A 21,316-nucleotide genomic window follows, 5' to 3' on the forward strand; every position below is an offset into this window, starting at 1 on the left:
TTAACCTCTGAGCCATCTCTCCAGCGCCCGCCCCCACATTTTAAAGACTTATTTATTTATTATGTATACGATGTTCTGCCTGTATGTATGCCTGCAGGCCAGAAGAGGGCACCAGATCTCATTATAGATGGTTTTAAGCCACCATGTGGTTGCTGGGAATTGAACTCAGGACCTCTGGAAGAGCAGCCAGTGCTCTTAACCTCTGAGCCATCTCTCCAGCCCACAAATAAATATTTTAAAAGAAAATCTTTGCTTTCCTTATTACACAGTGCTGAAGACTAAACCCAGGTTTGTGCATGCTGGACAAGCACTCTATCATCGGCCCTCCTTTTTCATTATTTTTCCCCAGCAAGGTATCACCCAGGCTGGTCTCAAGCTCCTGGTTCTCCTGTTTCTATCTCCCCAGTTCTGAGATTACCAATGCCATCACCACACCCAGTGAGAATGAGATTTGGAAGCCCTATACTGGTCTTGTTTGAACTATGGGAAATCATATTCTCGTCTGTCTGTCTGTGTCATAGCCACCCCTCTGCCTGCCATCCTCTGAGATAGGGTCTCATGCAGCCCTGTAGCCCTGGCTGGTTATGTGGACCAGGCTGGTCTCAAGTTCACAGAACTCCGCCTGCCTCTGCCCCATTAAGTGCTGGGATTAAAGGCGTGCATCACCTTCCACAGCAATTCTTTTTGAACCACTTACTGAATGTATATTCCATTCGAAGTTTTCCTCTAGAGAGAGGATTTTTGTTATTTTTGGCAATAGTATCTGTTTTGGATCAGATGATTTATATGCTCTGGAAGTTGCACAATGCAATTATTTGAGTTTTCTATTTGTTTAATATTTTGGTTTTCTTGAGACAGGGTCTCTGATCTAGCCCAGGACGGCCTCAAACTTGTCATGTAGTTCAGGATGACCTTGACCTTGGTCCTCATGCTCCCAGCTTTCAAAACAGGTATATGTGCTAAACTTAATTTATTGTTTGATTGATTGTTTGTTACTGTTAGTTTTTCTTCTGAGACTGTTTCAAGCAGCTCAGGCTGGCCTGGAACCCCTTTGCGAACCTTCAAAAGGCAGCTTGGCATCACAGGAGGTCATACTCACAGTGCCCGCCAGGGGATGCTGTGCGTCCTCCCGGCGCAGCAGCACCATCTCGCTTCCTGCAACCTGGAGAGCCCGCAGCCCTTCGCAAGGACACAGCGGAGGGGGCACATCCGCGCTCCCACTTCCTCCCGACACAGCCTGTGATTGGCTCGAGGCCTTAAGAGGAACACGTGAAGCAGCAGCTGAGGCTGGCAGAAACTTACCGGCCGTCTCCGGGCAGCATCGCTTCGTACCGCGGTCATCTCCGGATAGCCCGGCCTGGCCTGGGGAATAATGAGGTCGTCATGCGTCCTACTGGCCGCGCTGCTGGCGCTGGCCGCCTACTACGTGTACATCCCACTGCCCGGCTCGGTGTCCGATCCTTGGAAACTGATGCTGCTGGACGCCACTTTCCGCGGCGCTCAGCAAGTGGTGAGCAGAGCGAAGGGGATGCCCCGTGTCGCCCCTGCTCCCCTGAAGGGAACCCCCATCGCTTGTCCAGGTTGCCTGTGGGCCCATTGCGGGTATCACATTTACATCCTTGCACTGCAGTAGGGATACCCCAGGTATCCCGTGTTCCGGTGAACGCGCATCTCCCCTCCCCATCGCTTCTTCTCCTCCGGGCGCTAGGGGTGTCGTGTTTGCATCTTTGCAGTTCAGTAGGGACACTCAGTGCCACCCGTGCTTCCCCAGGCCCCCTAGCCTGGTGGTGTTCGCATCCTTGAAGTCCACGGGCGGATATGCGCCCGGAAACAGGTGAAGTTCTCGCCTGGCGTCTCGGTGACAGCTGTTTAACCTTTCCTAGGTCCTAAATAGCGCCCCTGCTTTCTTGGTTTTCAGTGTCTTGAGCCAAAGCTTACAGCATTTAAAAAACCACCCCGCCCCCACCCTCGTCGTCCCACCCGCAGGCAGAGGAGGAGTTAAATGTTTTTAGCCAAAGGGATTGTGATTCCCTGAAGAGCAACAGCGGGTGCAGGCCGCTTCCCAATGTTCCCAGGCCCTAGCGCTCCGTTCTGGGGACAGGAGGAACCGTTCTGACCTTCCTTCGGTTCGCTCCCTGGCACCTCTCAGCTCAGCCCAAGAAAAGGAGGCTGGGAGGCCGGGAGGCCGGAGGCCGGAGGCAGGGATGGTGCTTTCTGTTTTGTGTCCTTCAATGTCGGGGAGATAACCTTGGCTTGAGCTAAGGCGATGTGGCCTTCTTTAACCTCATAGGGTGGCATTTCTCTCCACTGTACCCTGCCCGTGTAGGTTGCTCCCCCCATGGGCAGGACAGTGTAACTGTCTGGTTTATTCCGTGGTAGGAGGATTGATTTTAGTATCCGAAGCAGTCTGCAGCCAAGGCTGAACCCCACGAGTGAATAGTATTTTTGAGTAGTCTACATTATCTGGTTCCCAACACTCCTCCACAACCAAGTCACCCTCTACCTCTGCCCGATACTGAGCCTTAATACTGGCGTTTTTTGGTTTTTGTTTTTGTTTGTTTTTTGGTTTTTGTTTTTTTGAGACAAGATTTCGCTGTGTAACCCTGGCTGTCCTGGAACTCGGTTCTGTAGACCAGGCTGGCCTTGAACTCAGATATCTGCCTGCCTCTGCCTCCTTAGTCCTGGGACTAAAGGCGTGACCCACAACCACCTTTATGTCTGTGTACCACGTGGGTGCTTGAGTGCCGTGCCCACGGAGGCCCAGAAGAGGATGTTGGATTACTTGGGACTGTAGTTACAGAGGGTTGTGAGCCTCCATGTGGGTTCTGGGAATGAACCCAGGGCCAGTGCTCTTAACCCATAAGCTCCAGATGGTTTTTGTTTTTTGCTTGATTTGTAGACAGGGTCTCAGTATGCAGCTCTGTCTGGCCTGGAACACACTGAGTAGCCGAGTGTGGTTGTGAACCCTTGATCCTGCTCTAGCTCCTAAACACTGGAATTCTGGGCCAGGACCACCATCTAGACCTTAGCAGAGTGTTGACCTGTTGGAACATTGGTGTTCTCTTTACAGGCATACAACAAAGTCAGTCAGTCTTTCCTAGGAAGCCCTCATGAAGTGAGTGTGCACCTTACAAGTAACACCTTTCAAAAATTCTGGACAATAAAGGGTGTTTACTGGGCTGGGCTGGCCATCTTTAGTAAGTCAGAATAAGGAAAGAAGAATGCTGTATTGGCACCAAGGTGCTTCGTCTTTTCTTGTTTTAGATCACTGAGGGACTCTTAGGAAAAGCCCAGGTTTGGGGGAAGGTTTTCTTTCCCCGCTTGCCCTTCAGATCACAGGGCAAGGCTGTGCCGAGCTTCTGTGGTGCTCCCTCTGTTTCCGTTGTTCAGAACAATTTCAGAAGAATTGGTAATAGCTTGTCTTTGATATTCTGGTAGATTTCCTAGTGAGCTTCAGGCTAGCCAGGGCTACGTAGTGAGACCCTGTCTAATACTAATTACTGTAGGTCCTCCCTTGTTCTTGTCCTTGGCCTCCACCATTTCCTCTCTTTTGCTTTCATCTGGCGCCCGCTGTCAGATCACGGCCACCATGTTTTGGCGCGTCCCTTCTGCGATCCTGGAAGCTGTTCTGATCGCGTGCTCGCTCCTTTTGCTTTTCATCCTTTGTGCTGCTTGTAGCAGGGACTGGCCTTGAACCCCTTATCTTCCCGTCTCCAGCTCCCCAGTGCCAGCACTGCCTGAACATCTCTCCTGCCTGGGTCATCCCCCAGGCCACACTCACTCAGAATTCTGGGCGCTCCCAGTGTTCTTAGCAGTTCTTTTCCCTGTGGTTGTAGAAGCGGGGTTCCAGCTCTGCCAGGCAGGCACTGGCGCCGCCCAGCTGCACTTCCAGCCAGGTAGGCCGTCTTCTCTTTAAGAAGTCCCCGGGTGATTTCAGTTGTAGCAAAGCGGGAAACCCATGGTCCTCCCAGCACTCAAGTGGTGGGGCAAGGTGATTACTTTAAATTCAAGGCCAACCTGGGGTACAAGCTGATATCTTCTGTCCAAAAAGAAAGAAATACTCTCAAATTGTACTGTGATATAAATAAGACAAAGTACTGTTATGGATAATGTTTATTTTGGATATACTATGGATGATATATATTTTGCTTATTAACCTATCCAGGTAATCTAGCATGTATGATTAGGTTATCAGATTACCTGGGTGATCTTCAATAGTCTAAAGCTGTGGGTCATGACCCCCACAGGGATCACATTATCAGAAACCCAGCATATCTGATATTTTCATTACAATTCATAACGTTAGCAAAATTGTAGTTATGAAGTATCAATGAAATAATTTTCATGGCTGGGTGTCACCACAACATGAGGAACTGTATTAAAGGGTCACAGCATTGGGAAGGTTGAGAGCCATGGGTCGAAGGGAATGAAATGCTAATGAGGCAGATTTCAGAGTGATAGCAGAGCCATCAGACTTGACAGCAGAAACCACAGTGGCAGTGTGTTTGTAAATGGCAGGAAGCAGGCAGATGAGGAAGGTGCAGCTGGAGACCTGAGGACAGAAAGGAGCCACGTCTAAGAGCCTCTTTCAAAATGTTATATATGTAAGTGGGCTGGGGTTGTAGCTCAGTTGGTAGAGTTGGCCATGCATGAATGAGGTCCAATTCAATCCTTAGCACCACATAAACCAATACATTTGTGTAATTTCAGCATCCTTATCTACAAAGCATGTCTGATGCCAGCCTGGGATACAGGTTAAAAAAAAAAGTTGTGCAGGTGAAGAGGCAGTTTACGTTCACAGGTGAGCTCTGCTGGGGAGAACATGGACCACTTCCTCTATGGTTTTGGCAGTGCCCGTCAGAAACCTCTGAAACATAGGTATTCTTGGCCGCCAGACCCTTTGGGTAGACTTTGTTATGTCATGGTGGATAGAGGCAAAGCGTTAGCTAGAGCTGCAGATGTTTTACGGGATTGAGAACCTGCTAGTCCAAATACATGGTCCTTTGTAAGAAATAGAGGAATGGGGTGGTGGCACACGTCTTTAATCCCAGCACTCAGGAGACAGAGGCAGGCAGCTCTCTGGGTTTGAGGCCAGCCAAGCTAGGCAGAGAAACTCTGACTCATGGAGGGTGGGCATTCTGTGTTAAAGGAAAGGGTTGGAGACACAAGCTCACTGGTAGGGAGCTTGTATTGCATGCACCAGAACTTCACTTTGGTCTCCAGTAGCCTGTAATGATGTAAATGAATGAAAATTCAGAAACTGTAGAAGAGGGAGGTGGGGTGAAGCTCAGTGGTGAGTGCTTGCCTAGCATTTGTGACCTGGAGTTTGATTCCTAAACAACAAGAAATTAAATTGTAGTCTACTCATATTTTTGAGTACTATGTAGCTAGAATGTTTGTATTGTAAAATAATGTTTAGTGAGTGCTGGGGAGATGACTCAGTCAGCAGAGCAAAATGCTTTTTATGAAAGTATGAGGACCTAAGTTCGAATCTTCAGTGTGCATGTAAAACCCATATATAGTACACGTGTCCATATTCCTAGCTCATGCCTATGTTCCCAACACATGTCTGTATTCACAGCACTGTAGAGGCAGAGACAGGAGGATTCCTATGGCTTTCTGGCCATTGACTCTGTGTCTGTTATTTCCAGGTTCCGTGAGAGAGACCCATGGTGTGTCAGTCATATGAATCTTCTTATGACATAACGTAAAGAAAGGTTGCAGAAATGGAGTTTATGCTGATTTCCTCTTATTTTTGAGTACAGAGCCACACCACCAGGCTGTGTCTTCCTTTCTGTGGATGACCAAATGTTTGGACTAGTTGAGCAAAGTTTTTAGATGTCTGCTCACAAATTAGAGCTGTAATGTGACCCCACCTGAGCTCTCTACAGGCCTTGCTGTGCTCCTGTATTGTGACGGTGTGGCTGAAATTACAGCCTAGCTGGAAACTGTAGAGCTCCAGTATACTGATCTTTGTCTTAAGGTTTGAACTGGAAATTCTACCGATCTCAGGCAAATTTTAACTGTAAGTATAGGGAGTGTTTATTGTGGCTCCGGATTTGAGGGGGATACAGTCCATGGGGCAGGGATAGGATGGCATCCCAAGGCAGCTGCTCACACTCCATCTGCAGTCTGGGATGGAATGGGAGCTTGAGGCAGCAGCACGCACTGCATCTGTAGTCTGGAAGAAGAGATAGATTTTAAAATATTGGTAAATAAATTTTAATGATTTTCTCTTTGGAAACATTGTCTCACACTGGACTGTCCTGAAACCTACGCTGTCCTTAGTGTAGGCTGTGCTTGAACTTGTGATAACTTTCTGCCAGCCTCTGGAACATGAGGACTGTATTTGTGGGCCACCATGCTTGGTAGGAAACAAGTTTGGCATGTCACCTTCAGCCTTGTGATGAAGAATACTGCTTTATGGGAGTTGGAGGGTTCATAGTGATGTGTAGCTGGTTCAGTTGAATTTTCTACAAGCACAGGGCAGTGGAAGGGCTTCACCCTCAGGGAGGTATTGGATCAGAACTAGTTCTGACAGGTGAGCAGGTGGAGTTGTGATCTGCAGACCGCACATAGGAAATATTAAGGTCAAATTGATTCAGTTACCAGATGTGTAAGGCAACGGCTAATTAATAGACTCATCTTAATTTTTTTTTATCACTTCTGCAAATATAGCCCTGACACAGAGAAGCTGTCTTTCTTATGTGATCTTTTGTGAGACAGCCTATCCTGTTTTCTTACAGGCAGCCCGAGCTTGATCTACATTTCTGTAAAGTGTGGAAGTGTGGTTAATCATTCATTCTGAAATGTTCTTTTTATGCAGCTAACTCTAAAAATAATGAGCACGAGGCTAGGGTGTAGCTGAGCAGTAGAGTGCTTTCCTAGCATGAGTAAGATCTGGATTTTATTCCTAGCATACCAGAGGAAGTGAAGAGTGAGTGAGGGAGGGAGGAGAGAGGGAGGGAAGGAAGGAGAGGGAGGGACAGAGAGGTCTGGTTTTAGCTAGGTATGATGGTATACTTATATAATCCTGCTAACTAGAAAGGCTGACACAGGAGAACAAGTTCAAGGCTAACGGGGCAACTTAGTAAGACACCTCAAAATAAAAACTTAAAGTGAGGGTGGTCAGGGAGAGATGGGGGTAGAATGTACCTAACAAACACAAGGCCTTGGGTTCAAGCATAGTTCCCAATAATGAATAAATGAATAACTGGCATGTGTTTATCTTGACCCCCAATGAGGCTACATTGAAATATTTGCTTATTTATTTCCTCCATTTTATGCTTATAGAATGAAGAAGAGACCTGATATGGGGTGGTACATATCTATAGGCCCAAACTTGGGAATCTGAAGCAGGAGGACTGAGTTTCAGGGTCAGCCTGAGCTGCATAGCAAGGCTCTGTCTCAAAAACAGACAGAATGGAAGGATGTGGGACCTGAAAGGTGGCTCGGTGGTAGAGTTCTTGTCTACAATGCATGAGTTTCTCGGTTCATTCTTCAGCGTCACAAAAAGGGAAAAGAATGCCATTTAGTTGCCGAGTGACAAACTTGGCTTCATTCCCAGGACAATCTAAGATATGTCACATTATGAAATGGTTGCAATATTTTTTTTAGTGTTTCTAGAATAAAGTTAAAATCCTACCACCTGGCATCATCATCTCTTATATGTATTTATATATAGTGTATATGTATTATATATAATTTGTATAGTGTGTGTGTGTGTGCGCGCGCGCGCGCGCGCGTGCGCGCGCACGCACATGTGAGTGCTAGGGATTGAACCCAGAACCTCATGCATGCTAAGTGTGTCCTCCATCATTGAGCCACACACTGCTAGGCCTGTTCAATAAAGAAATGTTTATTTCTTCTTTTCAGTGTATGTTTGTGGCGAATGCGTGTGTGTGTGTGTGTGTGTGTGTGTGTGTGTGTTCACATGTGTTTGGGCACACATGTACAGGTGTGTGCCTATGTGAGGAGGCTAGAGGTTGATGTTACGGATTTTTAAAAATATTCTTTATTTTGTATGTATTGCATATATGTATATGTGATATGTGTAGGCATGCATGTGGAGGTCAGAGGACAACTTACAGGACTCAGTTCTCTCCATCCACTGTGTGGGGTCTGAGGGTCAAACTCCAGTCCTTGGGCTTGACGGCAGGTATCTTAATTCACTCAGATATCTCACTGTCCCCAGCCCAGAATTTTCTGCAATCAAATCTTCTACCTTATTCTTTGAGGCAGCGGGGTCTCTAGGTCAAACCCAGAGCTCTGCTAAGACTGCTTGCTTTAGCCAGCTTGCCAGGGCTTGTTCCAGGGATTCTCTGTTCCTGCCTTCCAAGACTGGGATCACTGGTGAGCCACTGTGTTCACCCGACATTTATCTGAGTTCTGGGCTCTAAACTCAGGCCCTCTTGCTTGCACAGCAAGGGCTTAAACCACTGAGCCACCTCCCCAACCCTTAATAAATATTAACTGAGCACTGGCGCTAAGCATGGCAGAATAAATGGCAGAATGAACTGATCTCATTGTATGGCTTTTCTTGGTGAGGTGCAAACAAATATCTACATCCAGGATAGAGCACTGTGATAGTTTGAATGAAAATGGCCCCCATGGGCTCATGGGATTGGCATCATTGGGAGGTCTGGCCTTGCTGGAGGAAGTGTATCACTAGGGGTGGGCTTGGGGTCTCAGAAACCCAAGCCAGGCCCAGTGTCTGTCTCTTTATCTGCTGCCTGCTGATCTAGGTGTAGAACTCTCAGGTACCATGTCTGCCTGCATGCTGTCATATTCCCCACCATGATGACAATGGACAGAACCTCTGAACTGTAAGCCCATCCCAATTAAATATTTTCCTTTATAAGAGTTGCCGTGGTCAAGATGTCTCTTCACGGCAATCAAACCCTAACTAAGACAGCCATCAATGACAAGTCAAAGAAACCATTCCATGGCTTGCCTACTGAACTAGTGGGTATAGGAGTATGTTACAGGAGCATGGGTAACTCAAAGGCAGCTGTATCATGGAAAAGCCCACCCCAGCATGGATGATGGTCCCTGTAGCTCCACCAGAGAAAGACACCTGTCCCCAACAATTGTTTACTTGTATTCTCTTGGGGTGGGAGTGTGAATTTTGTAACATTCATGAGCTTCCTGGGCCCTGTGAATTGTCTTTACTTCCTGGGTTCTTAGAAGCTTCCTTCCTGGGTATTTCAGTTAACATGATATAGCTATACAACAAACTTGAGTTACCGGTTGAATGAGATGTGACTGTCACAGGACTCAATGATAGAACGTAAAGTACAGATGGGGCTTTTGTTGGCTTCTGCAATATCTTTGAAAAGGACACAGTCCTGGGGTGAGGGCAGGGTGGTGAACACCTGTAATCCCAGCCGTGGACAGCTGGATGCAGGAGGTCAGGAGCTAAGGCTCTGAGACCAAAACCAGACAGTGGTCCTGTAACTGGGGCTTCTCTCCTGTCCTTTAGCAAGGCTGAGTGTTGTCCATACACTTACCATCTTTAAGCGCAGTAAGTGCCGGCTCTCTCAGATCCTGTGCCCTGTGATTCTCATGGGATTCATTGGGCTACTCCAGTAACACACCAAAACAAAGACAAGTAACTTGCTCGGGATAACAGATGAGGAGGTGGGGCTGCCTTGTTCTTGTGCTCAGGAGTGCTAACTGACTTTGCACAGGGTGGTCCCTGTGAGAAAGGGGAAGTCGGGCACTTACAAGAGAGGGGTGAAAGGGCATTTAGCTGGAGCACCAGTGGATGAATGAGGGGCCTGCGGAGGAAATGAGGATAAGGTTGGGAACCTAAAAGTGGCTTAGACCAGCTAGAGCCTTAAACGTTCTAAGACAAGAGTGGGGTCAGAGGGAAGCATGATCTGCGTAAGGAGTGGCTTTTTATCCATGGTCAAGAGAGAAGGCAGGAAGTCACGTGGTCAGGTCTGTGTTTTAGAGTAATCCTCAGCATTTTTTTTTTTTAGACTCTCATAGCCCAGGCTGGCCAAGAACTCCATGTAACCACTGATGACCCTGAACTTCTGATCCTCCTGCTTCTCTCCCGAAGTGCAGAGAGTGCAAGCATGCACCATCCTGTCTGTTGATGAGGTGCTGGCACCCAGGGCTCCACCATGCTAGGCAAGCACTTTCCCAAGTACGGTATACCTCCAGTGCTCAGAAATGTGTTTGCTTGTTTGTTTCCTGGTGCTGGACTGTTGCCAGAGGGGGTGTTTACATACTAGGCAAGGACTGCATTACCGAGCAGTGCCCCTAGAAGAGTCCCCATTGGTAGTGGACAAATGGTAATTCAAGCAGATACCACGGTAAGGCTTGTTATCCAGCAGAAAGCATGAAGAAATGGATTAGGAGTGGTCAGGAGGGCAACTGACCAGGGCTGCTACTGTGGATGAGAGAAAGGAGCTCTGGTGAGCTGAGGGACGGCCTTGGTGAGCCCTGGGACAGCCGCTAACAGCTGCACAAATGTGACAGTGACTCTAACTTAGAGGGTCTGCTGGTGGGTGAGGTAGGGCTGGGACCCGAGGAACATTACTAGGGTCAGTCCAGATGGCTGTTAGCATGCAGCTGGGTATGCTAGCTCACTGGAAGGTGACCTGGCTGCACGTGTGGATTTGAAGGTCACTGCAATGGGGGGTTGTGTATGGAGTTTGAGTGAAACTGGGAACTCTTGTCCAGGGTATTTCTGGGATACACAGGGCTAGGACTCCACTGTGTTTATGGCACACACCTATCATCCCAACACACACGAAGCCAAGGCAGGAGGATTGAGAGCTCCAGCCAGCCTGAGCTACATAGTCTGAGGCTAGCTTGGGCCATATACAGAGACTGTCTCAAAATCAGAAACAGCCAACTAGGTGAACAAACATGGCTTTTTTATACTTTGTGTAGCACTCTAGGGTCTGTGCAAGATTTCACTATATATATATTATAATATAAATGCTTTATTTAATAGATTAAACAAAACTGTTCACTGGTTGGTATTGTTATTTCTGTTGTCAGCTGAGAACAGGAGGCTCACCTGATGAGCTTTGGTGAAGGGTCCTGGCTCCTGGCTGGCTCCCAGCTGGGTGCTGTGTGTACTTCTCTGCTATGGCAGTCTTTGCATCCTGCTTTTTTTTCCCTTTTAAATGATCTCAGGATGCCCTAGAATGGCCAACTAGCTAAGGATGGCCTTGGCCATGCTAGGATTGCAAGCATCGTCGACATCCCAGCTGGGTGCAGTGCTGAGTGTTGAACCCAGTACTTCTTGCGTGCTAGACAAGCAAACAATGGGCTCCCTCCCCAGCTCCAAGGACAAAACCACTTATTAATTATTTTGTGTGTGTGCCACTGAGTTTATGTAAGCTGGGGGGGGGTGCGGGGGGGGGAGCAACTGTAGGAACCTGGTTTTCCTTTTCCATCATGTAGGTCCTGGGTATCGGGGCCCAGGTTGTCAGACTTGGCGAGCATCTTTACCAGCTGAGCCGTCTTGCTGGCCCCAAGGACACTTTAAACACAACCATTCCTAGACGAAGTTAGATAGCTGCATCTCATTTATTTGACTTCTAGACGTTCGGCCCAGCCGAACCGCCGGCCACCACTCTTCTACCTGTCCCTTTTGTTAGAGCCCACTCCAGCCTGGCTGTGGACTGTGTGCATTTGGGTGCCTGACACCTTCCCTCTTCCTGGGCCTCAGGCCCTCCTAGCCTCTCGCCTTGCCCAATAGCCCACACGTCTTTCAACATCAGTTTAAATTCGTCTACACCGAGCCCCCAGCAGTCTCCTCTCCCAGATGTCTTTTCCCTCTGACTCTTTTGGTTTTGACAGTCATTTAGGATAGAAACTGGAGAGTCTCGGGCTCTGGTTTCCTGCAGGCTGTTGTCCTGATGGACCAGGGTCTGACCTTGGCGTTCATGTGCTCTGACCTGAACTTGGCTAAAAGTGGCCTTTTGTTTCCTTTGCAGGCTTTTTTTTCTCCTTCTTTCCTTTTTGCAAGCCTTGCCGTTTTCTGAGTTTCCAACTTCCCTATAAAGTTGTAAAAGATTTATGCTTGTTTTTGAATTGGGAATGAATTAACTACAGTTTTTTTTTTGTTGTTGTTGTTTGTTTTTTACTAAATAACAAGTTGTAATTCTAGGCCATCTTCTTCAAAGATGGCTGGCAAGCTTCCATCGTTGCGTGGGAGTGTCTTGGCCTTCTCTCTGATGGCAGCTAGTGACCACCCTCTGGTTTGATGTTCTGAGTTCCTCTCCCTCCTTCCTTTCCTGTGTAATGAGACAGGGTCTTACTATACATCTTCAAATGGCCCTGAACTTGACCTCCCCCACCTCAGCCTCTCAAGTGCCTTGATTACAGACTTGTACCATATCAGGCTGCTTGAATTTTTTTTCTTTTTATTCATTTTCTGTGTGTGAGTGTGTGGGCATAGGTCTGTCAGAGCACACATGTGGAGATCAAAGGTCAACCTTTAGGAGTCAGTTCCCTCCTGCATCAGCCAGAGATGGACCGCAAGTGTCAGGCTTAGCAGCAGGTGACTTTACCAGCTGAGCCACCATGTTGACCTTTTTAATGTTTTAAAGTCCATTTTGGTGAGGATGTTTAGCTTGCTACTTGTTGTATGTGTACTCGTCTTAGGGTGGGGTGTGTGTCACGAGGATTCTGCATAATAACAAATCTATGTAGTGAACTGTGAATATAACCACTTTGTAAAGTTGTAATGTCTTCATTCTACAAGAGTGGAAAGAGAGGGCTGGGGTGGGGTGCAGTGACAGAGACTTGTTAATTTGCATGGGGTCCTGGGGTTCAACCCCTAGCCCTGTGCTGTGTGTGTGAAAAGTTCATAAACTTATTATAGGCGCATGACTGCTGAGCAGTGAGCGACGTCCACTGGCCTGCATAGTCCTTTCGCTTGCATGCAGAAGCGTCTAGTCCAGGTCTTCCACCCCTCCCCCACTTCCACCACCCCAACTCTAAACTGTCATATCTTGTGAGTGCATACTCATGGATTAGCATGTTCTAAGCCTGATGCGGTAATACATACCTCTAGTCCTAGCACTAGGGAGGTAGAGGCAGGTTAGGATCAGAAGTTCAAGGCTAGTTTCACTATGTAATGAGTTTGAGGCCACCCTGTTTCAGAAAAGTTTTAAATACATAAGTGTATCCACTTTTGTCTTGGAGAATATGAATCTTGTTAAAAGAAAAGCTTGAGGCAAAATAAATTGAACAGTTTATTTGAGTAAAGGTCAGTTGGAGGGTCAAGCAGCACAGAATCAGCAGAGGTTCGGAGCTCCACAAATCCCAGCCTGGTGTGGGGCTTGCATTTGTCATCCCTCTGTTCTGGAGGCTGAGGCAGGAAGACCCAAGGATAGCCTGGGCTACGTAGCCAGTTTCAGGTCATCTGGAAGTACGCATCAAAAAGTAAAACAAATTATTTCATTGGCAAAACTAGGGGTTCCCCCCCCCTTTCTGGTTTAATAAGGACTTGTTTATTTTGAGAAAAAGATCCTGAACATCAGGATATTCACAAAATAACCCATGATATAACAGTTACTAAGATTATTCCAGCCAGGTTGTGGTGGCACACTATTAATCCCAGCATTCAGGAGGCAAAGGCAGGTGGATCTCTGTGATCTACAGAGTGAATTTCAGAATAGCTAGGGCTACACAGGGAAACCCTGTCTTGAAAAACCAAAATAAAAGAAAGATAAAAGAAAAAAAGAAAAGAAGATTATTCCACTGTTTCCTATAAGATGCATTTGACATGCCAACTCGCATTCACAAAAATTCACGGCTACCTTGTTGATGAACAGCCCTACTTATGTGGGATAAAGTGCAAAGCTGCTCGCAGGGTTACAAGCAAATGAGAAGCCTCTGCAGTTAGAGAAGCGACTCCTGAAACCAGAGTGGGAAGGCTGATACTCCCTGCGCAACAGGAGATTATTTTGAAGACAGTTGATTAAAACCATACTTTTTATTGTTAAGCCACGGAGGTATCAAAATTAAAAGCAAACACTACAGGGTGTGACTGAGCAAAACTCCTAAGGAGCATCGAAGAATGTGAAAACAGAGCTGGGTGTGGGGCAGTCTGAACTAAGGAACACAGGAAGGGTAAGGGAAGCAGGACAATCAGCTGCTGGGGCTCGGCCTTGCTGGGATGAGTCAGTGGAAAGTTCTGGTTAGAGGTTAGTCGGTGGCTTCTGATTGGGTAACTGTAAGTTTCCTTTTCCTGTTCACATTGGTTTGTTGAAGGCAGAGAGTCTGGCTCCAGGGACAGCCTGAAGCTGATAGCCTTTTTATTTGCCTTCATAGAGTGCTACATGTTGCAAAGTTTCATGGTTAGATAAGAATGAGAAACACTATAGACGGCTTGTGTGAAAGTATATTTTACAATCTGGATTCCCTTAAAAAAACTTTTTTTTCCAAGCTGAGTGTGGTGGTACCCACCTTTAATCTCAGTACTTGGGAGGCAGAGGCGGGCACATCTCTGTGAATTTCAGGCCACCTTGGTCTATATAGAGAGTTCCAAGCCAGCCAGAACTTCATAGTGAGACCTGTCTCTAAAACAAGTTGAAAAATAAATACAGTCATAACATGCATGCCTGTGCTCAGGGAGACCAGAAGAGGACATTGGATCCTCTGGGACTGGAATTAGAGATGCTTGTGAGCTACCATGTAGATGCTGGGAATCAAACCCAGGTCATCTGCAAGAGCAGCCAGTGCTTTTAACCACTGAGCCATTTCTCTAGCCCCTCTAACTTATTAACTGTCAGGTAATTATATAAATGTGTGGGGTGCAGTATATTTCAGTAGATGTATATATACATTGTATATTATCAATTTACGGTATTTTGGTTGCCCATTATCTCAGACATTTACCATTTCTTGACGATGAGAACATTCTACTCCAAGGGAGGCAGAGAGAAGAGGATCAGTCCCTGAGGCTTGCTGGCTTCCAGCCTAGCCAGGAGAAATGGAAACTTCAGGGAGAAACTCTGCCACAAAGGACCAGGCCAAGAACTTAAGAGGAAGATACTGAATGCCCTCTTCTGGCCTCCAGACAGACAGACAGACAGACACACACACACAAAATAAATATATTTCAAATAAAAAAAATGGTGTAGTAGGACAGGCCCATAGGGTCGAGGAAATTGGCTCAAACCATTTGCCAAGGCTTGAACATAACATATTTCCTTATGAGCCAACCAGGAGTCTGCCTGAGGGCCTAGCAGCAGGTGTTGTCAGAGCTCCTGCTTATGCCCAGCCAATGATGATCATACAATGTCACCAAATCAGGACACAGCCTGAGTACTAGGAGGAGAGTATATAAGGCCTAACCCATTATTGAATAAATGAGTTGCTGTTTGCCTTGCACCTGACTCCCAGTGTCTGTGTTGTTGATACCGAGCCTTTTCTCTCCCTCCCTCAATGGAGCCGTTAGGATCCAGCAACCTTTGGTAGAGCTCTTACCTGGTGTGTGAGACATCAGGTTAAATAGTTAGCATTTAAAACAAACAACTAAAAACTGTTGCACACCTGTACAATAGCATGTAAGTTTTATTTGATAGGAAACAATATGCTTTTCTATTTAGCTTAGTTGATTTTTATTTTCAACAAAAACATCATACAAACCCTGGCTGTGGTGGTGCACACCTTTAATCCCAGCACTCAGGAGGCAGAGCAAGGCAGACCCCTGAGTTTGAGGCCAACCTGGTCTACAGAGTTTCAGGACAGACAAGACTGTTAAACAGAGAAACCCTGTCTCAAAAAACAAACAAAAATCCACCAACCCCCCTCCAACAAAACAAAACAAGGAACCATACAAACCTGTCCCTTTGTTTCCCTAGAGTATCGGCAAACACTAAACTTTTTAGTGGCTGTGGTGTCTTGCTTGAGATGGGAGCTTCTATGTGTTCATCAAAAGGCTGTGGACAGAGAGCTGGCGCTCATATTTGAACTACCAGCCTAATGCCCGCATCCCTCCATCCTCTCTCTCCCTCTTCCTTTCCTGTCTTTTCTAGTTTGTTGACACCACCGTCGATAACTGTATGCTTGATGATCTTGTTCTTTCTCCTCCTGTGGTAGTGGGTCCATAGCATCTCACTCTATAGGTCGGCTAGCCTTGAACCTATGGCTGTCCTTCTGTCTTGGCCTCCCAAGTGCTGGGATCACAGGTGTGAGCCACAGTCCCCAGCATTGCTCAGACACCTTTAAGTAATTTGTTTAGCTAAATCTGCCTTCCTCTGCCCTGCTAGAAGAAGCTTAGAGGGCAGGGGACATGTCTGTGGGCTATGTACCTCACTTTGAAAAGTCCCTGGCACAAAGCAGAGGCTTGTGAATTTCCTAAATGAACAAGTGGGTGAGAGGCCTGGAGTTCCACAGAGCTGTGCCCACAAAGGGCAGTGGTGGCGACCCAGCACTGGAGGTTACATCCCTTTTTTCTGTTGAGGCTGCATCCTGCAGGACCAGCTGGCCAGACTGTTTGCTTCTGCCCTTCATATCTGTTTCCTTTCCACGAAGAACCAATGTAGGAAGTGGACAGGGTAAATTTTCCACTGCTTCAGAAAATGTGAACCCAGAGGTGACAGGGAAGAGAAACATAAACGGTAACACCGTGTGTCCATTTATTTAACTGACATCTTCAGTTAGGCCTGGTGTACAAGCCTGCAAACCCAGCTACTCACGAGACTGGGTCAGAAGATTTCAAGTTCAAGGTCTGCCTGAGCTACAGAAAGTCCTCAGAGCTAGCCTGGGCAACTTTGTGAGACTCTGTCTCAAAACAAAAGGCAGAAAAGAGGATCTAGGGAATATAGCTTAGTGACAGAGCTTGTGTAGTACATGGGTCCAGTCCCCAGTACTGGCAAAATCAACAGACCAGCCAAACAGGAAGAAGAAAACTTTGAAAACAGCTGTTTGCTCAGACTCATGCAGGTGGTAAGTAGCTAAGAGGGAGGCTGCAAATTGGCTGGTCTCAGTTCTGCAGCTTATGAAGTCCATGTGGTGCTGTAGGAAGAAGGCAGAAGTGAGGGCTTGTCAGGTGCTTTCTTCAGGGATGCTGCTGTAAGGCGCGTGTGCTGTCATGGGCACCATCGCTACTACTCAGGACACTGCTAAACTGTGTCTGTAAATAGTCCATGTGAACTCATAAAATTTCCTCTATTCATGAACAAGGTTAAACCTTGTTGTAGAACCTTTGCTTTCCTGGATGCAAATTGAACCTTGACCCCTGCTTCTAGAGTGGTAGAATTACGGGGGTAGAACTCAAGGGTTTATGCATGCTAGACAAGTTCACTGCCAACTTAGTAGAAACCCTTTGTTCCCAGGTCTTTATATTCAAGGAGTGAACCTACGCCTGCACAAAGTTGTAGAATTATGAGAAATGGCCCCCACTGGTTGCCATACTTGGTCTCCAGTTGGTAGCCATTTTGGGAGGTAAGTGGTAATGTGGAGGCCTAAATGAGAAATAGCCCCCAGAGATGTGATCATGCTGAAGGAAGTGTGGCTTTGGGTACTGATGAGGAGAGAGCCTCACCCTGCTTCCAGCGTTCTCTTTCCACTTCCTGAGAGTGTGTGAAGATGGGCGCTCGCATGGCTTCCGCGCCTGCCCCCTTCCCCGCTGTGCTTTCCCCACGTGGTGATGTATCCCTCTGGAACCATAAGCCCGAACACTTTCTTCTGGAATCTGCCTTGGTCATAGCATCTTATCAGACAGAGAAGTAATTAATACGGATAGCCTAATTAATATGGATAGCCGTGTCGGACCACACGCGGACTTGCACCTCTTGCCAGGATGGAGACATTACCTGCCCTGGACGTTGCTTTGGTTTTCTGTTTGCCTCACTGTCAGCTTCCACCGTGCTTGGTTGTGCAGTTCGGTTGGTATGTCCAGGGCACTTCTGGGCTACCTCATGGTCTACAGCCATTTGCCACCCTCAAGGACACGGGTCAGAGGCAATACGGTTAAGCATGGTCTGTGACACTTAGCACAGTTTTGGGCATCACTCTGAATTATAGCACCGTGATGTGAATAGCCTTCCTCCTAGTATTTAGTGGATATGAACAGCAGCATCCAGGGTGGGTGCTGAGGGAGACACCATAGGCAGCCTGGGTTTTCTATATTGGTCAGGGTCATTTCTTTTAAATAACATTTGTTTGTTTGTGGTGTGTGTGTATCTGGAGTGTGCTTATGAGAATACCTGTGGTAGTTTCTTTTCCCTCTTTTTCTTGTTCTTTCTTTCTTCCATCTTCCAATCTTTTCTGATTTATGCCATGTGGGGGATGAACCCATAGCCTCTTAACATGTGAGGCACACATTCTACCAATGACATGCATCCTTAATAACTTTCATTTTCTACTTTTTTTTTAATGAAACAAAGTTTTCTTATTTAATTTCTTATTTAATGCAGGCTGACTTTGAAATCATGACTAGTTTTCCTGTATCCCCTCCTGGGTGCTGGGATTCCAAAGTCCAGGCTACCACATCTGACTTTTTTTTTTTTTTTTAAAGTAATTAGCTAATTAATTAATTTGCTTGAGATAGGATTTCATTGTAGCTCTGGCTGGTCTTGAACTATGTAGACCAGGCTAGCCCTGAACTCACAGTGATTCCCTCTGTTTCTGCCTGCTGAGTGCAGGGATTAAATTTGTGTACCCCCATGCCCAGCTTTTTATTGCATACAAATTAATGTGTTTCATTACGGTGTTTTCGTACATACCCGCAACATTGCTGTCTCTTCCTCCATCCCGTTGCCCTCCCCAGCCTGCCATGCTGGCTGTTTGCTGATCCTCCTGCACCCAAACCATCCCCTCTGCTCTCATGTCCCGTGTGTTCTTTTACAGTCTGCTTTTCTTACGATCTCTTCCTCTCTGCTAATGGCCACCCCCTTCCTGCTTTCATGACACACAGACACACAGACACACAGACACAGGCACACAGCTGGAGGTTGAACTCAGGAACTTGCCCGTCCTAGACAAACACTCTGCCACTGAGCTGTATCCCCAGCCCATGAGTTCATGATTTAATAGCTGATTAGATTCCATTGTGTACGTGTACTGTCTCTTCTTTATCTGTTGATCTGTCGATGGACACCCAAGCTGGTTCCATTTCTTAGCCACTGTGAATACTGTGTTGGTAAATGTGGACATGCAGTGTCTCTGTTAACTTCAAATCCTCTTGGTAGAGCGCCAGAAGTGAACAGCTGGGCGCACGGCGGTTGTGGTTCTAGTTTTCTTTGCGTTGGCTGCATTTGTTTTCATTGTTGAGGACACCCATGTCGAGTGGGCAAGATAGAGCTGTGAGACAGTTTTCATTTTCACCCCCCTGGCTAAGGATGTCGAGCTACTCTCCAGGTACTTACTACCTTTTGAGAACTGCCTATTTTGAAAAAAAAAACCAAAAACACAACTATTACAGTCTCAAAAGTTAAAACATTAACAACAAAAAGTGGCTTATTTTAACAACCAGGAAGGAAAGGAAGGGATTGGAAAAACTATTATAATCTCAAAAATAAAAGAAAAAGAGAACTGCCTTTTTGGTTCATTAGTCTAATTAAACGTGATGTGGGTTTGAGTGATTAATTTTGTAGTTTTTATTATTTTATTATTATTATTTTTGGGTTTTTTTGAGACAGGGTTTCTCTTATGTTGCTTTAGTGCTTGTCCTGGAACTCACTCTGTACCCCAGGCTGGCCTTTAACTCACAGAGATCCACCTGCCTCTGTGTGCGCCACCACCGCCTGGCTCACACACAAGTCAATCCCTGGAATTAATTCCTGTGCTACTGGAGTGCTTTTCAGAAAACCATTGCTTCTGCCTATGTCTTAGAATGTTTCTCTGGCATTCTTGGAGTTTTGATCTTATGTTAAGATCTGTGATACAGTTTGCCTGGATTTTCAGCTCTCGTTCCATTTATGATGTGTGTATCCAGTTTCCCAGCACCATTTGTAGAACAGGGCTTTTCTCCATGTCGTGCAGGGTGGGCTTAGTTGCATCGGTGGGCTTCTTTGGCTTCTGCTGGGTTGAACCTGTATTGGGCAAGCGTCTGGTGTGTGTCAAAGCTGTGTTCATGCTTCTCTCTTCCCTTCACCTAGCCAGGGCCACACTTAGAGAGTGTGTGCTGGGGTCCTCTCAGCCTCCTCAGACATCATCCCCTGAGGTATGTAAAGCTGGAACGAAACACTTGGGAGTGTGGGGAGCAGTGCTTGGGTCTGCACAGACCTTTCTCTGTGCTTTCAAGACCTCCTCAGCAGCAATCACCCCTTTGGAGGGACACAGTGTCCTTCAGACTTCCATAGCTCTGCAGATGGCTGACTCCCAAGGCCAGTACTCCTGTTGACCTCCGGCTCAGGTTCTTCTCATTTGAGATCCGCTGCTGGCCATGCCACCACAGACGGAGGTAAAAGTTAGGAAAACCCTGTGTACTTTCCTGCATGAGCTGCACTTCCCACAACCTGTGCTTGTCAGCTGGCCAGAGGCTGGCTAGCCATTGGCTGCCTGCTCTCCACAGCTGCTTCCCAGGCCTGTTTGGGACTAATTTGTAATTGTTCCCTGCGCTCAGGGCCCCAGTGTTACTCAGTTTTAAACAAGGCTCTCTCTCAAGACTACCCTTCAGCACTGCCTTCTGAGCCGTTGAGTAACAGATGGGGTTCTTCTCCACTGCCACCCTGTCCACCAGAAGAATCACTGTCTCCCTGAGACCTGCCCTGGATTTGAGGCTGTGGAAGCTGCTGCTTGTTCTGAGGGGAAAACTGCCAGTCTCTTCTCCAGGCCTGCCTGCCTGTTGCCCACCCTGGAGCCACAGGCCTGGGGTGGTTGGACTTGGCTCTTCAGCACAACCCCCTTTTGTTTCCACCACACTTTCAGCTTCTCTGTCTCTACTTGCTGGCTAGCCTTGTCATCTTGAGACAAACCTATCTGGGAAGAGGGACTTTCTTTTCTTTTTTTTTTTTAAAATAAGATCTTTATTGACAGATAATTCACATAGTATACAGTTTTCCTGTTTGCACAATTTGATAGACTTTAGTCCAGCATCCTCATAGGCCCATGACACCATCACCACTTCCTGTTTTTTTTTTTTAAAAGCTGAGGATCGAACCCAGGGCCATTCGCTTGCTAGGCAACCGCTCTACCACTGAGCTAAATCCTCAACCCTAGAACATCGCTGTCTTCAATTTCTTTCTTTCAGTTCCTTTTTTTTTTTTGAATGCCGAATGTCATTTATTGAAGGAAAGAGGAGGTCTTAAATACAGGCTTACAGCACAATGGGAGAACCCCGGAGGGCAGAAGTTCGCTTCTATGTTTTACAATCTTGCATCTAAGCTGTTAA

The 21,316-nt window shown here is 46.8% G+C and overlaps 1 protein-coding gene across 1 annotated transcript in view; it reads left to right on the plus strand.

The window, feature by feature from the left end:
• The first annotated feature begins 1,170 nt into the window (after positions 1–1,170).
• Positions 1,171–21,316, plus strand: part of Nceh1 (neutral cholesterol ester hydrolase 1) — a 65,607-nt gene continuing 45,461 nt past the window's right edge. The window contains exon 1 of the mRNA XM_036190874.1: positions 1,171–1,510. Coding sequence (XP_036046767.1) covers positions 1,373–1,510 — 138 coding nt within the window. The 5' untranslated portion in view covers positions 1,171–1,372. The remainder of the gene's footprint in view (positions 1,511–21,316) is intronic.

The sequence above is a fragment of the Onychomys torridus genome, chromosome 6 (genome assembly GCF_903995425.1).
Source record: "Onychomys torridus chromosome 6, mOncTor1.1, whole genome shotgun sequence".
Classification (NCBI taxonomy): Eukaryota; Metazoa; Chordata; class Mammalia; order Rodentia; family Cricetidae; genus Onychomys; species Onychomys torridus.